This window comes from Opisthorchis viverrini (assembly GCF_000715545.1).
Source record: "Opisthorchis viverrini unplaced genomic scaffold opera_v5_366, whole genome shotgun sequence".
Lineage (NCBI taxonomy): Eukaryota > Metazoa > Platyhelminthes > Trematoda > Opisthorchiida > Opisthorchiidae > Opisthorchis > Opisthorchis viverrini.
The window spans coordinates 464,239-482,680 of record NW_008752019.1 but is presented as its reverse complement, the minus strand read 5'-3'; the positions used below and the strand labels follow the sequence as shown (position 1 = coordinate 482,680).

Sequence of the window (18,442 nt, the reverse complement as noted above, 5' to 3'; positions counted from 1 at the left end):
AGTGCAATTTGAAGCAGCGAAATAGATCTGTTGCACTGATGCTATCAGTGTTTGAAACAATTTGGAATTGCACAACTCAATCATATGACTCCGGTATACACGACACTGTGTAACCGTTGCTGCCTATCTAACTTTGATCGCGGCACTCATGTCAACGTGTGTTCTGATATTCTAAAGCCAACCCCACCCTAGATTGAACTTATTGTCTTCTACTGTCAAGTAAATAATCTAAACAATAAATATCCAATATCTGAATGACATAATGTAAATATAATGTATACATAGTATCTAAATAGTCTGAATTATGACGCATCATTACGTTCAATATTTACAATGGCAGTCAGACAGCTTGTGGCTTTACTCTACGTTATCTCACGTAGGCAGGAAAAGACGGGACGTGAGAACAGCAATCAGGATTCCGGCCAAAGAGGGGCTGTGTGAAGCACATCTTCGCAATCCGTCAAGTCTCAGAGCAACGACATGAGTATAGGCGTCCAAAATCTTGATATTCTCTGAATTCAACAGCACGTTGAATTTTGTCGACAGGTTAATTATCCATAACACGACACGGTATGCTCCGGAAGTTTGTGAATGTCAGGCGCTGTTCATACTCACCTGTGGACGTGTGAGAATGTATGGGTAGCCATCCAGCTTTCCTACAAGCGATGGTATCCACACTCTCCGTTTTTGTTCAAGTTCCCCACCGAAATGGTAGTGATGCAAACATGGGAAGTTCCCCCAAACCCCGGTGTTCAGATCTCTTCGAGCGAGAACCTTGTTGACCCGAAATATGCAGACAACATTGTTCTCACTTTTGAAGAGGAGCAAGAAGCGCAAGCATTACTAGAAAAGCTCACCAAGGTCATCCAGTCCCTCGGCGTGTACTTTGCGCGCACAAAGCACAACGTCATTCTACAGGACGTACAATCTTTGAGCGTGCCTCTGAAAATTCAGCTAGTGACACTGGAAATTGTGGAAGCTTTTATATATCTCGGAATTTGCATTAATCCCAAGGCTTGGTTGTATGTCCTACACTCCCGTTTTCCAGTGACCGAAATTAGCAGCTGGAACCAATGCGCCTATGGTACACGGTTTATAGCTGACAAGTTAAATTGGCTGATTGAAGTGTGACAGACGCAAATAGCACAGACCGGAAATGCATTGGCCAACTTCTGCTACCTGTGGCGTAAAAAAGGCGTATCGCTGAGTCTCAAAGGACGTATACATCAGACTACAGTGCGGGATATATTGCTATACGGCCGCAAGATCTGCCTAGTTCGGACGGAGGATATGAGACATGTTCAGGTCTTTCTTCGTCAATGTCCAAGAACTATGGCTGAAGTCGCCTGGAACCAAGGAATTTGCGACGACGTGGCCACCAGGAGGGTTTTGGTGGGGCAAACGATACCTCATCAAAACAAAGCTAAGGTAGTTGGGCCATGTGTTACGCATGCCGAATTAGTACCTGCCAAGGCGAGCACTGTTTCCCGTGCCAAACTCGGAGTGGTAAAAACCTAGAGGTGGGTAGAATTTGACATGGAAGAAGGTGATGAAGGATGTCGCGAAGCGTTTGGTTGCTGTTGGGTGACGTTCACCTTTCAGGGTAAAGTTCACGTGTCCGTCCCTGTGCTTGGCTAGAGACACCAGACGATATGATGATAAATCGACGTCAGTGGCATCTATCTTGTCAGTTTCTATCCAGATGGTCTGAGTACTGGAGGCGTAGGCACCTCGGACGCTATTGGTAGGCTAGACCTGGGTGACTCTCGTGCACCCATTTTCCTTCTTTCCATTATGAGGCCTTACTCAAAGAAGTTGACATCGTTGTACGTCAATGAAGCACCAGTGTCCTTGTGTGGTGTTGCTGCCATCTTGTCCCATTCGACACTTAAACAACGGCACCCGCGTATTCGGAGACCGGAAGCGCCGCTCAAAGCGAAATATCACCCCCTTTTGTCATTCTCTGGTTTCCTAAAATAACAGGTATTCGGAACTCAATCGGATAACAGGTGACTGATGACTAGTCAGCTCTAAGCAGGTTACTTCACAATTAACCACGTGATGAGTAATGCCAGTATAAATTAATTTTAACTAAATTTGACACCGATGTTAGTCAGTAACCGAAATAAGCTTCTTAGTAGCGAGAAATTAATTGTGGCTAAAAACACGTGATGCTTCCAACTCGATTGGTCATTAAGTAACAATGCACCAGTGGCGAATTTGTGACACAAGTGTGCACACTCGCAGCAATTTTCGACCAACTGTTGCTCAACGCGCTAGTTACGATGATCAATCTAAGTGAGCTCTACGAATTTCAGCTAATGAACAATAGTTACGAAAACAACATTACACAGCCATCGATTCCGAGTTACTTCAGGAATCAAGCCGCGACCGAGGGATTCCAATCTGCTCTTGTCTTGTTTTGTTGTTCCAGTCGTCTTAGAGGATCTGTTGTTGTACAGTGGCGGTGCATCAAAACAGTAACACTGCCGGGTGTCATTTCACGTTGCATCGCGGCCAATCAAAGTCCCAAAAAAGGTTAAAAGCCATGGCTTTAATACCAGTCACGATTCAGATTCAATTGACAGAAACACTTGATCCATAAATGGCTATTAGCCACTTTCCTACATCTCACATACAGCATACAACCGAAAGTAATGAATACTCTTGGAAAGGAGGGATGGTGGTGAGCTATACTGCCTTTGCATAGAACCTTATAACTGCTGTACGGGCGAATTCGTCGGTGAATGAGAAGCGCTTATGATCCACAGAGGTGAAATATAGATAGTAGAACGAATACACTAACAATAAGCCGCTGAAGCACATTTTATTGTAAGATTAAGTGTAAGTAGACCAACAAGCATTCATTTGCTATGATGACGAACACATCTAAGTTGGTGCGCAGCACTGCGAACGAAAGCACATACGAAGTCCCGGGATAATTAGGTAGATCAGAAGCCCTATTGCCAACAGAGATTGAGTGAACAAATGCAGTTCCGTAAACAGGTCACAGCAACGGAGAAGATACCTTACATAATAACGGAGAAGCTTACTAATCCCGGAAATGGTTCTTTCCCCGTCAAACAAATATGGCGTTGTTTGTCCACAAATGAGTAGATTGATAAGGCACTGGCTAGCGTGACCATGAACCGGATCTATTAGCGTATCAGTTTCATCCGCCATTCCTTTCCGAAGAGCCGAAAGACCATGAGTGAATAGGATAGAATACAGGAAGCATAGTACGGCAAAAGGTGACTGCAGTTCCGGTGCCAGTGACATAATCAGTCCATGAAGTTCATCCAGGGACGACGCTGATATGGACCTACAACGGAGAAGCTGGACAATTGAAGAAATAGACATGCACTCGGACGGAGGTACACAGTGCTGACAGTCATACTGGGCTCACATCAAAACAAGCTGGCACATATGCAGTGCTTTACCAAAGCAACAATGGCTCGTAGATAAAATGGCCTAAGGATGATAATCGTAAGATTTGCGTCCTACATGCAAAAAGGGAGTCTGTGACAAAGCAACGGTTTACGAAACAAACTATCAGTTAAACTCGGTGGTTTAAAATGATGGCGGCCGACCACACCAAACCAAAATACACGCTAAAGCATCCCCTCAGTGTGTTTTCTTTTAGACGGTGACTAATGAGAGTCGTCTTCCGCGGCCTTTCTACTTGATAGCAACAAGTAATCGGGTACCTTCCCATTTTGACCTATTAAGATGCTCGGGATGATCGATACTTCACACCCGTGCAACTGAGATACATCAATGAATCACACTTTGTCACTTGAGCAATCTGAAAGACGGAGTCATTGAGCTGTTTTGCCGGACGCGAATCCGGATCAAAAAAGATAACCGTACATGCAAGACGTTCTACTACAGTACCCCCTTAAGAGGACCCTTTCTCTAATTCAGCCGACGCTTCCGTTCCAGAAATACTCTCTTCTACCTTGTTACCTAATATGCTTTTGACGTGAAACTGGTCTGTGACGTATGCCCTCGGACTAATGAGGATCGACTAACATCTACAATGCAGCCAAATCGAGCTGTCTAACCCAACGTCACATGTGGAGTGCACATGCGCACATTGGGATGCAGGAAAAAAACTAAGAAAACAGCTCCATTTGTGAGAGGACCCTTTCTCTAATTCAGCCGACGCTTCCGTTCCAGAAATACTCTCTTCTACCTTGTTACCTAATATGCTTTTGACGTGAAACTGGTCTGTGACGTATGCCCTCGGACTAATGAGGATCGACTAACATCTACAATGCAGCCAAATCGAGCTGTCTAACCCAACGTCACATGTGGAGTGCACATGCGCACATTGGGATGCAGGAAAAAAACTAAGAAAACAGCTCGCATTTGTGAGCATCTCCGACGAGTTGTCAGGTCATTCTCGTTAGCTATAACCGTGGTAGGAGGTTTCGTATGGCGTGCCCGCACTTTTCCAATGGAATTGTGCTTCCACTGCTACATTTGTGGTGTTGCACACAGTGTGTGATTATGTTTTCTTGAGTGGTAACGAAACGTTTACGAACCAGTCGCCAAGCTCGGTGAAGAGGTCAACAAAAATACGATGAAATAATGCAAAGCTCCATGATTGGGATCAGAAGCAAGAGAGTGACACTGAATACAGAGCCAACAAAAATGCTTCGCTGACATCAAAGCTGTTTACTGACCAGGTCCACTGATCTAATAATAAAGTTAGAGTCTAAAACAGGAAAGTGTTGCTGTCTTCTTTTAGTAAAACTATTTTCCCCAGCTTAGTTCTCGGTACGTACCTTACAAGGTAGTATTCCAGTCAAAAACAATCACCAAAGGTGCACAACGTACATTAACGCCAAAAACCAGGTCGAAAACACGTATACAACTCGTTGTATATAGAGGGTGTGCTGCGACAACATTCTGGAGATTCTGGCACCCTCTGGGTGCGCCAATGGCAACCGGCATCGGGTGAATACTAGGCCATGATTGGCTGTTGGGTTCAGACTCTCGACCAATCGGAGCTCGCCTTGACGCCGGACCGGAAAGCAGCCCGAACTTTTGGCCAATACTGTACGAGGTAGGCTTCTCAGACTTAGCAGCGCCTAAATGCCAGCGGTAAAGCGGTACCTGCGTGGTATTCCGCTCAACACTTTCGACACCTGGACAGCGTAACCGCTTAGTCTCAAGTATTTCTGCCTCCTTCTACCCCACATGAAGTTTACGCTACGTGACGGGGCTGTCACCCGTACTTTCAGACCAAATTTCCACAAGGGGCTCCCGAAGCTTCTTCTACAGGGCTGAAAACTACGTGGATGTTGACCATTCAAACTTTTTTAAATCCAATTACAATACTGAATACAATAGTGTGCCTATGAACCACCACGGTGGCTTCTACAAACATTTCAGTAGCTGTTAACCTGCTGGTGATAAATAAGCCCATAATGTCAACTTTGGCTGGAACTCTAAGAAAAAAGTGAATCTGAAGAAAGATTTCAAATAGTAAAACATGCCAGAAGGCTTAAGCAGTCTACAAAACTATCCTAGCTAATGACCTCGACTGTTAATGATACTGAGAAAAGAACTTCCTCGTACAAGGTTGGCATGGAAACAAGTCACTATTCATATTTGCTTGGCATAGTTCATCTCAAACGGTAACTACTGCCGATTCTCGCACCTGCACTGATTACCTACGGTCGTTCGACACCTCGCAATGGTTTGGCTATTATCCTCTACACACGTCTCCCGGCCCTGTTTTTCAACGGATTAGATTGTGTGTTGACTGGGCGAGATGGACCAAGTAGTTAGAGAGCGAATTTACTGACCGCAAGGTCCGTGCTTCGAACCCGACCTCTGCCACTCGACTTCTCCTGTCTAGGCTTGAGCGACCTGGCAGTATCCCAGCCCTCGTACCTCCTTCGTGTGGCATGGCAGCTAGGCACCGAAAGGGTGCTACAGCTGGACGATTTTTTTACTGTGAGTAGACAAAGGTAAGCAACCTAGCTACACACATTGCAAGCAACTCAGAGACACGTTTACTTTGGCGAACTTCCGAAGTACTTGGTGTTTCCGCACTCGGTACACATATCCACAATTGCCTTCGTATTAGAAATACACACGTACAGTTTTCCTTAGTACTGGCGAACAATATACTACAGTTGCCCTCAAATATGGCCCCTCCATCACTCTAACACCTTTCAAATACTACCCAGTTTAATTGGCTTTCTCAATTTTCACGTTTCACCATCGACAGCAGCGGGCGATAATAAATACTGATGCCTAATTGTCATACAACCATAGCAAATCCCCCAGTCCATGGTGGACACTTCCTGTTGCTAAGGAAAATGATCAAGAACAGGGTACATACATCATACGACCGCAACGTGATAAACGCATCCGAGCATCACATCGGAGTAAGACCAATGGAGGTGCCCAGCATCATCTCCCAACTTCAGCTGACTTGTGAACGTATATGGACTGAAAAAATTTATCTACCTATGGCATCCGCGAAATGGACATTTTGAAACCATTCTTCGAACCCCGTCACCCAACCGTTCCGTATACCTTTTGAATAGATGTATGAAGAGTGATTATCCCTCATTATCTGAATTTTGTTTTCCCCAGATAAATTCAAAGAAGTGCAAAATCTGGCATCAGTGCTGCGGCCCTCGAGCGTCTCAAAGAAATAGTCACCAACGTGATATCCAATGCGTTCCAATTCGAGCTCCTGTTCGTGCTGGTAGTCCAAAAAAGTTAGATTACAAAAAAGGAGTCCGTCGTAATCAATGGCCCACACTAGTCTTCATCTGAGATCACACTGGCATCTATCCAGCACAAAAGTTCCACTCTGAGACATGGTTTTCAAAGATTGTAACATAGAGAGAACATGTACCCCTCTTTCGAGTTTTGAGTATCTCTAGGCGATCTCTAAACGAATATCCAACTTGGACATAATTTTCTTAAACATTATAAATCCCTGAAAATCTTCAACGGTGATAAACCTTCTTTCTCCCTTTGGGTCTAATCGATGGCCCACACTAGTCTTCATCTGAGATCACACTGGCATCTATCCAGCACAAAAGTTCCACTCTGAGACATGGTTTTCAAAGATTGTAACATAGAGAGAACATGTACCCCTCTTTCGAGTTTTGAGTATCTCTAGGCGATCTCTAAACGAATATCCAACTTGGACATAATTTTCTTAAACATTATAAATCCCTGAAAATCTTCAACGGTGATAAACCTTCTTTCTCCCTTTGTGGTCTAATCGCTGCCACAATAGAAACTCTCAGTTTGGTTGATTCAAGGTGTAAGCCAATTGCCATAAACTCAAGACAACGAGGTTTTCGTTGCTTCTGAAGTAAAGCGTTTACTCGATCAACAAATCATTGAAACCTCAAAGTTTCCATACAGAGCGCAAGTACTCGTCACGATAAGTGGGCGACAGAAGAGAACGGTTGTTGACTACGGTCAGACTATAAACCAATTTACACAACTTGACACCCAGAATTGAGGATATGAGTAGCAAAACAGCCACGTATCATATGTTAAGGATGCTTGACCTTGAAAGTGCGTATCGGCAAATACCCATTAAGGAAATTGACATGGCCTCTGAGGCTTGCAATAATATTAGTTCCGCCGAATACCGTTCGGGGTAACGAATGGAGTGGCGTGCTTTCAGAGGGTGATGGATGACAAAATACGCGCTGAAAAACTTACAGGACATAGACCCATGTGGATAATGTCACCGTTTGTGCAAAGCGCCAAGAAGAACACGATCGACATCGCCAGCGTGTTCTCGCCCTAACACAAAAGTACGGCCACCAGTTAAGTCGCGATAAAAGCAAAATTTCCACCACTAAACTCAGACTCCCTGGCTATGAGATCATGGAAGACCAACCAGACCCTGAAAGTTTCACCGTCTTGCAAGAACTGTCCACTCCTGAGCATATGAAGTCTCAGCAACGTGTAGCTCGCTTGTTCGTTGGATGAGCCATTCCTCTGATGAAATCTACCCAACCAATCACAATTCAACCTTTACGGTCCCTCAGTCTGTCATAAGAGCGATTGAAAGTCCCAAACAAGAGTTTACGTTCACTGTCTGTCAGAGCACACCTCCAAGATTATAAAACTGATGATCTGATGTTGCGATTTCCGCTACACTCCACCAGGATGGCGGACCGGTTGCATTCATTTCACGTACATTGTCTGCTAGCGAAAAACATCACACCACTATTGAAAAAGCGTGTGCAATTGTCGAAGCAGTGCGTAAATGGGAACATTACCTGTGTGGGACCCATTTCAAGATTGTAACCGATCAGCGTTCCGTTGCGTTCATGTATTCAACACAACAAAAAGGAAAAAAACGACAAAATCCAACGATGGCGGATGGAGATGTCGCCTTTTTCTTTTGATGTAACCTATAGACCGGGCACCGAAAGCAAAGTCGCCAACACGCTGTCTCGGAGTGTCTGTGCGAACACATCATCTCAGCTGGATCTGAAACGCATACACGCAATAAGGATGATGCGTCTCGTTCGTGCCAAGGACCTTTCACTTTTCCTAGAGGACATCCCACTTGTCATTGAGCAATATCATTTGTGTCCAGAGTTGATAAGGTTTCTTCAAGCCATCTGGTGGTGCACACACTCAAACGTCTGAACGTTTAGGCATTGACTTCAAAGGAGTACTACCTTCGATGAAGCGAAATAAATATTCGCTGACGGCCATAGACGAGTATTCCCGTTTCCCTTTCACCTGTCCGTGTCCAGATAAAAGTTCGTCTTTGGTGATGGCATATCTTGTGCCACTCTACTACACTTAGCCTGACTAGTTTCATGCATTCGGATTATTTATTCATCATTTATTTCCTCAAGAAGACGGACCACTCCATACAACCCGAGGGGAAACGATCAGATGGAACGATTAAATGGAACTTTGTGGAAGCTATTATGTCTTCATTACGGTCAAAACGTCTTCAAATCAATCATTACGAAACCGTCTAACAAAACACGCTCCATTCGGTTTGTTCTTTGTTGTGCACCGCCACCAATGCTACTCCACAACCGAAAATCTGCAATCGGTAAATCACTGCCGGCTTCGCCGGGATCAGTTCTGATACAACAAAATACATGATCTTCAAAGTACGACCCCGTAATCGAAGAGGTTGAGCTCCTAGAGTGTAACCCTTAGTGCGCATATGTCCGACACCCTAAAGGACGTAGAAGAAGGGTCTACTTGCATCACCTGGTGCCTTCCGAAGATTTTGAATGTGCTCTAGTATCGGAAAATCAACAGTCGCAGCCCCATACTGATTCGTTCATTAAGCCGGAACCATCTGACTCCTCTGCTTCCGAAAACTAACATTTCGAATAGCCGTGAATACCCGTTGACTGTGCAGCAGCGGACATGGCCGTATTTCTTGCGCAACAAAGAGATCTGACATTAATCAATTACAAAGTGAACTCCTGTGGACATTTATCCAAGCCGAATATCGTACATTGGATGTCGTATTTGAATGTCGAATATTAGCTGTTTTCTCGAAGCGTTTCATAATTCATTGTTTTCTCGTTTTATCTAGCAGTATCAAAGTTTTGGATAAAGCCTAACTTCTGGACCTTCGGTCTTTTCTTACTCTGATTGTCGCCGCGCTCCACTCCACGTCAAACACAACACTCCTTTACTTTCAGGGGGAGGGGGTCTGTAACCACCAACAGCAGCTGCTCAATGAGGTGACGCATGCCCCGTTGAAGTTCTGTCAAAGAATGGAAATCACAAGGAAATGACATATTCGCTCGTGCTCGACCAAGTCCCCCGAAACGTCCTAAAAACGTTGGACAATTACATCAGGTAGTCTATTCATGGCTGGCTACGTCTACCGAAGGACATGCTAATCAGCTATATCCACACCGGTAAGAAAGAAGGAAGACTCGGTATCCCAAGCCTCAGTTCAACCACCTCGAAAGCACGTACGAAGAAGCTTCTGTCTAGTCAGTGCCGAGCACTACGCGATGGGCTTGGTGATCATGTTCGGGATGTCATTCTCCCGATCCGAGTCCAACGTGTGCGCGTGAATACCAAAGAAGAAATGGTAGCTGCTTGGGGAGATGGTTTGCGCAACGGTGTTGATGGTAGTCGTTTGTGAGTTGGTGGCGTCAGCTACCTCAAGTCGACAGCTTGTGTTTCAAGAACGCGTGCCTCCCCGGCTATTTGTCCGCGGTATCGAGGTCCGGTGCAACCTGCCAACACCAACAATTGGAACTACCCAGGGTAGTCAAGGTAACTAAGGTCATATTTAATGACATATTCGTCCATCATTTTGGACTCTACATATCAACGACACTTATATGCGTGATACATGGCGTTGAGTGTTTACCCATATTTGACCCTGTATGACGAAAATCTTGAGCCTGGTGCGCAAGTCTTGACTGTGCTAGCACCTAGTTCGGTTGAAGGGGCATTAAGCACTATTTGTCGTTCCTTCAGTCGTTGGTCTTTACATGTGTTTCCATGTCAAACACTCCTACGTATGTTGAGGACCAGTCCGTCGGATTGGAAAACTATGGATGCCGCGTCCTCCAACGGGACGCTTCTGTATTTTATTTCTAATGTTTCCCATGTATATTTTTCACATTTATCGCTCGCATTTTTTGTGATCGTGTTCTTCACAGGTGAAAGATACGAAGTCCTAGTGGTCGTAATTCAAAGGCAACCGTTACCTGGTGTAACGCCAGGCCCTCAGTGAAGGGAAGAAGCAAAGTAAATCACCAGGTGAGAATGATATAACAAGCAACTCGTTTTCAGTTCACCAGTTGCTGAATGGCCCATTGGCATTTTCGGGGTTTGAAGGTTCATTCGACGACAATGGCCCATTGGCATTTTCGGGGTTTGAAAAGGTATTTTGGAAGGTTGATTCGACGACGAACATCACTAGTCAGCACAGCAACAGCAGTGACAACGGGTGGTTGAAATTTGGATAAACTCAACATCTTAAAGGAAACACGTGCTGGTTCTCGTCATCAAGTGGATTCCCTAAACCACTGAGCCAGAGTCACGTTCGCAAGTACCCAGTGGACTGCAGGAAGTGCTAATCTGTTCACAATGGTAACCATCTTGCATTGCAACTAGGCGATGTAATGTCCACGCTGGTGTCATCAAATCGGCTTCATACAGATTAATGTACGATTAGCCAAGTTTCTAACAAGAAAACTTTGGCATGAGTGCTAGCGTGTTTGTCACTCTTTAGAGAGACCTCCAGTCAAAATACACCAGAATACACCTCAAAGGACTAATAATGTGCTATCCTCGAGATAGTCTCACCAGATGACAACTGAGCTGTTCAGTCGGTCCATAAGTCTCATGTTTCATTGCGCAATTTGCTGATAAGCGGGCTAATTTAGCAAGGAGTCGGTATCCCCAACATATAGTGTGATCCGAAATGACTGTTGCTCCCTAAACTTTTTCCCGGGTAGGAAGTATCCGGATTGAGATGGCAATGATGGGGCTTCATACACTTGACGAACGCATGATGGCTGGCAACTACCAACCTTATACCACGAAGATGACCTAGACAAACAGCGTCACTAAGTGGCACTGATTCGGTTGATGAACGTCTCCACTCCACTAGTAGCTGAAGGATCGACGAGACTCCTCAGTCGAATAAGTTGGTGGCATATTTCCGTTGTTGTATGTTATAGCAGCGAAGCTCTGGATTTGGAGTGCTCAGTTTGAAGCTCGTCGCTCGCGTACAGCACAAGAGTGTAGTTATCCATAAAACAGTTTTACCCTTCAGGAGCAGCTATGATACGGATTTTGAGCAGACATAACCCTAATCCTGCACAAAACCCTTTAGTCTACTACATTACTATCAAATATCCCGTCAGTATCGTTTCAACCAATATGACCCCCACTGCTGTTCGTGTTTAAAAATAAAAAAATAAATCGTTCAGCTGTAACACCCTTTCGGTGCCTAGCTGACAAGCAACCCGAAGGAGGCATGAGGGCTGAGATACTGTCAGGTTGCCCAAGCCTAGACAGGGGAAGTCGAGAGGCAGAGGTCGGGCTCGAACCACTTTACTGCTCCATAGACTCGCATATAACACCTACAGGGGTACCAGATTTATCAAAATATGTAGCCAGCGATCACAATAGGCTGTTTGGAACAAATGAGAAATCTCCAGACTTAGCACAAAGTTACGTAATGGCATATGGCCAGTGTTACGGTTTAAAAAGCTTACCTCAATCCTTCAAAAAACAACGAAGGAGTTAGCGCTGATTCAACAGTACAAACTTCTCCATTCTGATTGGACCAATGAACCCAAGTCCACTGCTTTTCCGTGTTGGGTTTGACGAGTGTCATAATGTCCAAAATAGCCGAGATCAATAATTCTGAACTATCAACTCCTAAAACATAAATCAGAACAAACCACGAAAATTCACCTTCAACACTAGCTGCTGTGGAAAACCTCCCTGATAACAACATATTTCGTAGTATCACAGCTTGTACAGGTGCCAAGACAGCACATGGCCCTCCGCCATTTTGCATTAAAGCGGTCGGCTCAGTCGGACTAAAGTAAAATCCTGAAACCGCAAATACTTACGTGAGGCATCGAACCCACCTTGACACCACCTCTGAAAAATGTCCTCATTAAGATCAGCACCGCCCCAGATCAGCGCGTTGAGCTCAGAGAGCTTTTTAGGGCAGGGAGCGACCATTGCGTTTGCCCTTGATACTTTCTACCACCAAAACCTCGCAAAAGGATAAATCGTATGAATTGATGCGTCAGCGCTCACCACATCTGCAACATAAAGAGACATATTATTCGTATCTTTGTCAGTGTTCAATCGCATAAAGAACAGCACTCACTGAAATACGAACGATATTTAGGTGGTCTCTTCTACAGGAACGATGCTCATACAAAAGAGACGTTTTGAAATCTCACCTACACAAGGAAGCCGGTGAGGCCATCCAGTGGGTAACCTAGAATATGGCGTCCTTTGGAGCATAACTGCCGTGGGATACTGAAAAAGCAAACGAACCTAAATGCTGCCAGTCAAGACAGAAGTAGGTGAGTATTACCGGTGAGTGGTCAGAAGCTCGCCACTTGATTTCTCGAGCTACGGCATTACATCCTACTATCAACTTCTAAATGAGGTGAACAGTGACATAAAAAATCGTTCAGCTGTAGCACCCTTTGGTTGCCTAGCTACCATGCCACCCGCAGGAAGCACGAGGGCTTGGATACTGCCAGGTTGCCCAAGCCTGGACAGGGGAAGTCGAGAGGCAGAGGTCGGGTTCGAACCACTTGCGGTCAGTAAATTCGCGCTCTAACCACATATAATGAAAGCACCTTCGACCGCTGTACATTATCGAGGAACCATATTTGACCACTACAGACAGTAAACAGCAGGTGAACTGCTATGAAAGCGACACCATCATCATCGACAACGTAACACCGATACTTCACTGACGTACAGCCATGGTTTATTTGAAAGCCTTATTGTAAAGAATAAAGGTGGATAGGGAAGGAACCTAGTGCTAGCTCACTACAATCATTCCGAGGTGCCTACACCTCCACACACTCACTCAGGCAATCTGGATAGAAAGTGACAACAAGAACGCCACTGACGTCGGTTGGCATCCATATCTTCTGGTGTCTCCAACCAGACGCAGTGGCGATCACGCGGTCCCCATCCTGGAAGGCGAGTAGCACCGACAGCACCCAAGCGTTTCTCAATCTCCTTCACACCCCTCTGCCCAGTCAAGGGTTGACGACCTCTCTGCTAACGCTACTCTGAATTGAGCATAGAAAACAGCATTCTCTTCGGCAAATTATGGCTAGGCAAACGCAACACATGCCCCAACCAACGCAGCTTTTGGTGCTGGATACATTCTTCAACGGAAGTACCCGTTGCACAACCCATAACTCGTTTTATAATTGCCTCGTTACGAATAAGCCGACACCAACCCACACGATCTGTGGTTTTGAGATAACGATTATCGAACACCTGAAGACGTCCCAGTTCCGCTGCTCGAACAGGCCAAGTCTCACAGCCATACAACAAAACAGTCCGCGCTGTATATATTTGTAATGTACTACTCATAAGGTTGCTGAAAATCTGTCGACAGCCCACGACAGGTTTCACCCTTTTTGAGGCTCATCAGGTAGGCGCAGTCCCCGGGTTTCCATTAACTTTATGTTCTGCTTGAAACCAAATTGCACGAAATTAGCGAATATACACTCAATTGCAAACTAATTTCGAGACTCGCCTGGAACCCAGCTGAACCACTCGTTTGTGATGTTTCGGTTTCAAGCAGAACATAAGGTTAACGGAAACCCGGGGACTGCGCCTACCTGATCAGCCCCAAAAAGGGCGAAACCGGTCGTGGGCTGTCGACGGATTTTCAGCAACCTTATGAGTAGTACATTACAAATATATGCATGTATCACGATATCTCGAATATCGTAGCGACTGAAACATGAGGCGGCCTAGTGCAGCACATTCAGTTGCCTGAAAACATCACAAACGAGAGGTTTAACTGGGTTCCAGGTGAGTCTCCCGAAAAACCAAATTAGTTTGCAAATGAGTGCACATTCGCCAACCCCGCACTGTAGCTTGATACACACGTCTCATGGGATTCAGGAATACACCACTCTGACGCCATAGGTGCCTCAAATTAGCAAACGTGACCCGAGCCATACAGATTCGTGCCTTCACCCCATCTGTCACACTACAATCAGAACTAATACAACTTCCAAGATACGTAAAACGCTCCACAACTTCGAGTGCCTGTCCTCGGATTGTAAGTGGCGTGTTCAGTGACTGTACGTCCACGAGCACGACCCTACATCCTATGAGTGCAAAGTGCACACAAAAAGACGGGGATGAATTCGGTCAGTTCATCCAAGAACACCTGTTCCTTCTCCTCTTCGAAGATGAGAACGATGTCATCTGCGTACTACAGACCGACAGTTTTCTTCACAGGCTATCTGAACACCAGGGTTTTGGAGACCCTCCAGCGTTCGTCTCATTATTTCATCGATAAAGAAGTTAAAAAGGAATGGAATGGGCATCCCTGACAGGCACTGCTTTGTATACGGAGGCTTTCGGAGAGCTCTCCGTATACTCTCATACGCCCAGAAGTCTGAGAATACAAAGAACGTATAATGTTTACAAACTACCGAGGCATTCCTTGGTGGGCAAGCGGGTCGAGAAGAACAGACCGATGAACCGAGTCGAATGCACTTCGGAAACCCAGGAATACTAAGACTGTGGGTCGCTTATACGTATGGCGTTGTCCTAGCACCTGACGGAGTGTGAATACTTGATCAATGCAACCCCTAACAGGCCGGGATCCCGCTTGCTACTCTCGAGTCAGTATCTCACGAGCCACCGTAAGGCGACGAAGCACAGTTGACGCCAACAGTCTCATTACGACCTGGGTCAAGCTGATCTCTACGTGCCCACTTTTTAAGAATGGGCACCATCCGGTGCTTGCGTGCACCTGGTTGTACCGTGCCACAGGCGAAATTCTCAGCACTATGCAAAGAGGTAGCAATCTTGTCCCAGTATGAATTCACATCTGATGGTAGAGCATTTGGAAGAGACTCTAGAAGACGATTTTGGTAAGTTCGGCCAACATCCAGATCTGCCAGTCTTTCAATTGCCAAGCAATTTGTTCGCGCCTTATGCGGCCCTGGTAAACGGAGGGAGAAGCGACTCTGGACAAGCGCACGGTCAGAGTCCACAAAGGGGTTCCAAAACGACCGACAGTCAGTTATTGATCCGCGCCATCGGTAGCTAACGACGACGTGATCGATTTGAGTTTGTGACCTGCCTGTCGTTGGAAGACACCATGTGGCCAGACGACTTCGGCTATTTTGGAAGTTGATACTGCATAAAAACAGTCCGCGATTTGAACGCAGCTGAAGCAATCGTTCACTACTGTCCTTAAGTACCGAGTCCAATCCATGTCAACCTACTAATTGAGCCACAGATGTGCTAAGCCTGTCCACTTGTAAATTCATATCTCCGGCAACCACCACGATATCGGAGCTTTTAGCTCGCCGCAGCAGTGTATTCAGGGTGTCGTAAAAATTATCTTTGATGGGGTCGGAACTAGTCAGTTGTGATGTAAGCGGACACGACAAACAGACAACGATCAACTTCTTGCTTGTGAGACTCCTTCACAAACGTTTCCAGACGAACCGCACACAGGCGACCAGCAACAGGTATATAGTCAAATAACGACACTTCCGCTCGAAGATTTAGCACGATACCGACCCCTGCACACCCCACCGCAGCAGTTTCTGGATCACTAGAGGTGCGCAGCCGGAAGCTAGTGAAGACTGACGAAGCAGTTAGCTCAATCTCGTTTCCGAGACACAGCACGCATCAATGCCAAGCGAGTCCAGTGTGAGTGCAAGAGCAGCTTGTTGTCCTGCTTGCTTCAGAGTGCGGACATTGAACTCGGCCAGGTAGGCTGGGTACCCAGGCTTGAAGATTGACCTGGAGATAGCTGAGGATGTCTGTGGATGTCTGACGAGCAGATGTTGCGCAAAACTGATGCATGGCGAACGGAGTTTATCAGTCCTAAGTGCTGGGCGCACAAGAGGAGAGTTATTAACAGGGTGAGATGTGGAAGAAAAAGTATGTGAAAGCAGAAGGGAGGCGTGAGCACTAGCATGTTTTCGCTTTCCTGCCATGCTGTACACAGTGAGTAAGGAGACCCGGCTGATGGCACCACGCAACGGCCGATGTGGCATAAGAGCGTTATCTGTAAATGCCATGGTTGTACGAGGGCTGAGATATTGTCAGGGCGTCCACACTTAGACAGGAGGACGATTAGGATCCTCAGCCAAAGTGTTCGGCTCAAAAGCCTAGCCGCAAGGCAGCGGTGTTTGACGGGGAATGCAAATGCATTACCATTTCTACGGAACAAGTCGCCACATGTTCCAACCCCCAACCTGGAAAGCCAGGAGACTGCGTTTGTCAGACCACTAACCACTGACCAACCTGCTATGAGAGACTCTGTGAGTGTCGCGGGGACACTCCTCAACATAGCTCAATGGATTGCGGAGGTGCAAAAACCGTCACACCACGGTAAGGTCCAGTCTCTTCATGACGGGACCGACAATCAGAAGACTACTGACACGAGGTGCGTTGCAGTTGAGTGCTCATCATCACCATCAGTATCAAAATCATAGACGCTAGTTTTTACATAAAACCTGTTTCGCCGCGAGATGGAAAGAATAAAAAGATAAATTGGAAAAGACTTTGTGTTACTCTACCAGAAGTACACCGCCAAATGCCCACCCCACAACATAGGTGGAAACCGACAGCGATGATGCCATTGCACCATATCTTGCAACATCTCGACAAGCCACGACAAGGTCACGGGTCATCATCACCAAAGACAGCAACATCAGTGTTGACACTGAAACTTTATTTCCGTACGGCTACAAAGCTTACTTAATTAAATTTAAAGCTTTGAAATAGTGGTTAATAAGGGGATCAGTTGCTAGCCTATCACAAGGATTCCAACCGCTTAATCAAACAATATGAAAGGAAACTGGCAGCACAAAGACTACTGACGTCAATCGGCCGTCAGTACTTGCAACATAACCAGTCGAGCGCAACGGGGACACGAAGAATACCGGAAGGCGGACTGCACCAACATCTAAACTGTTCGTCATTCCTTCCACACCCTTCTGCCAAGTCACACCTTGCAGTTTGCGCCATTCCGAAGGGGGACAGGAAACAACACTCGTCTAGTTACAGGATGATTCGGCATGCATAACACACGACCGAGAAACAGAAGCTGACGGTTCTGGATGTTTTCCATGACTGATGTACCTGCGGTACAGACATATACAGGTACTCATTTCGAAGTGCGGGGCACGTCAACAACTCTTACAGTCTAAAAACTTCATATCCACTTACCGCACCACGCGATAGACACTCGAAAAATCGATACTCCAAAAAATATTGATCAACATTTCACGGACAACACGACATCCCAGTTCAACATTGATGCTTCGCTGCCATAAAAACATGATTTGTTTGAAAGCCTTATTGTGAAGAAAAGAATAAGGGTGAACAGTCAAGGGATTGTGCTAGCTTCCTACCAGCATTACGAGACGCCACTGTGAACTGGTCACCGAAAACATCACACTCTTCGACAAACAATGGTTCGGTATACGCAATATAAGGCCCAACCAACAAAGCGTCTGGTGCAAGACACATTTTCATACCAGTTTCAAAACCGAAATTTTGCTTTCCGATTGCCCCGTTAAGAACTCAGAGACACAAAATCACACCCGCCAAGTTTCTGAGACAACGATGCTCGAAAACCTGAAGCCTCATTTTCACTTCCCAAAGAGAGCACATCTCCAAGCCATAGAAAAAACAGTCCGCACTGAAGCCTACTCTACACGTCCCTTGATATACA

The 18,442-nt window shown here is 45.8% G+C and overlaps 2 protein-coding genes across 2 annotated transcripts in view; one reads left to right on the top strand and one right to left on the bottom strand.

Moving 5' to 3' along the window:
- The window catches only part of T265_15143 (hypothetical protein), a gene marked incomplete at both ends in the record, with an annotated part of 21,713 nt that extends 8,998 nt beyond the window's left edge, over window positions 1-12,715 (bottom strand). The window contains 4 exons of the mRNA XM_009176748.1: window positions 3,054-3,322; window positions 12,228-12,393; window positions 12,430-12,570; window positions 12,609-12,715. Coding sequence (XP_009175012.1) covers window positions 3,054-3,322; window positions 12,228-12,393; window positions 12,430-12,570; window positions 12,609-12,705 — 673 coding nt within the window. The remainder of the gene's footprint in view (window positions 1-3,053; window positions 3,323-12,227; window positions 12,394-12,429; window positions 12,571-12,608) is intronic.
- Window positions 4,977-18,442, top strand: part of T265_10383 (hypothetical protein) — a gene marked incomplete at both ends in the record, with an annotated part of 26,858 nt that continues 13,392 nt past the window's right edge. Inside the window, 2 exons of the mRNA XM_009176739.1 lie at window positions 4,977-5,071; window positions 8,418-8,526. Coding sequence (XP_009175003.1) covers window positions 4,977-5,071; window positions 8,418-8,526 — 204 coding nt within the window. The remainder of the gene's footprint in view (window positions 5,072-8,417; window positions 8,527-18,442) is intronic.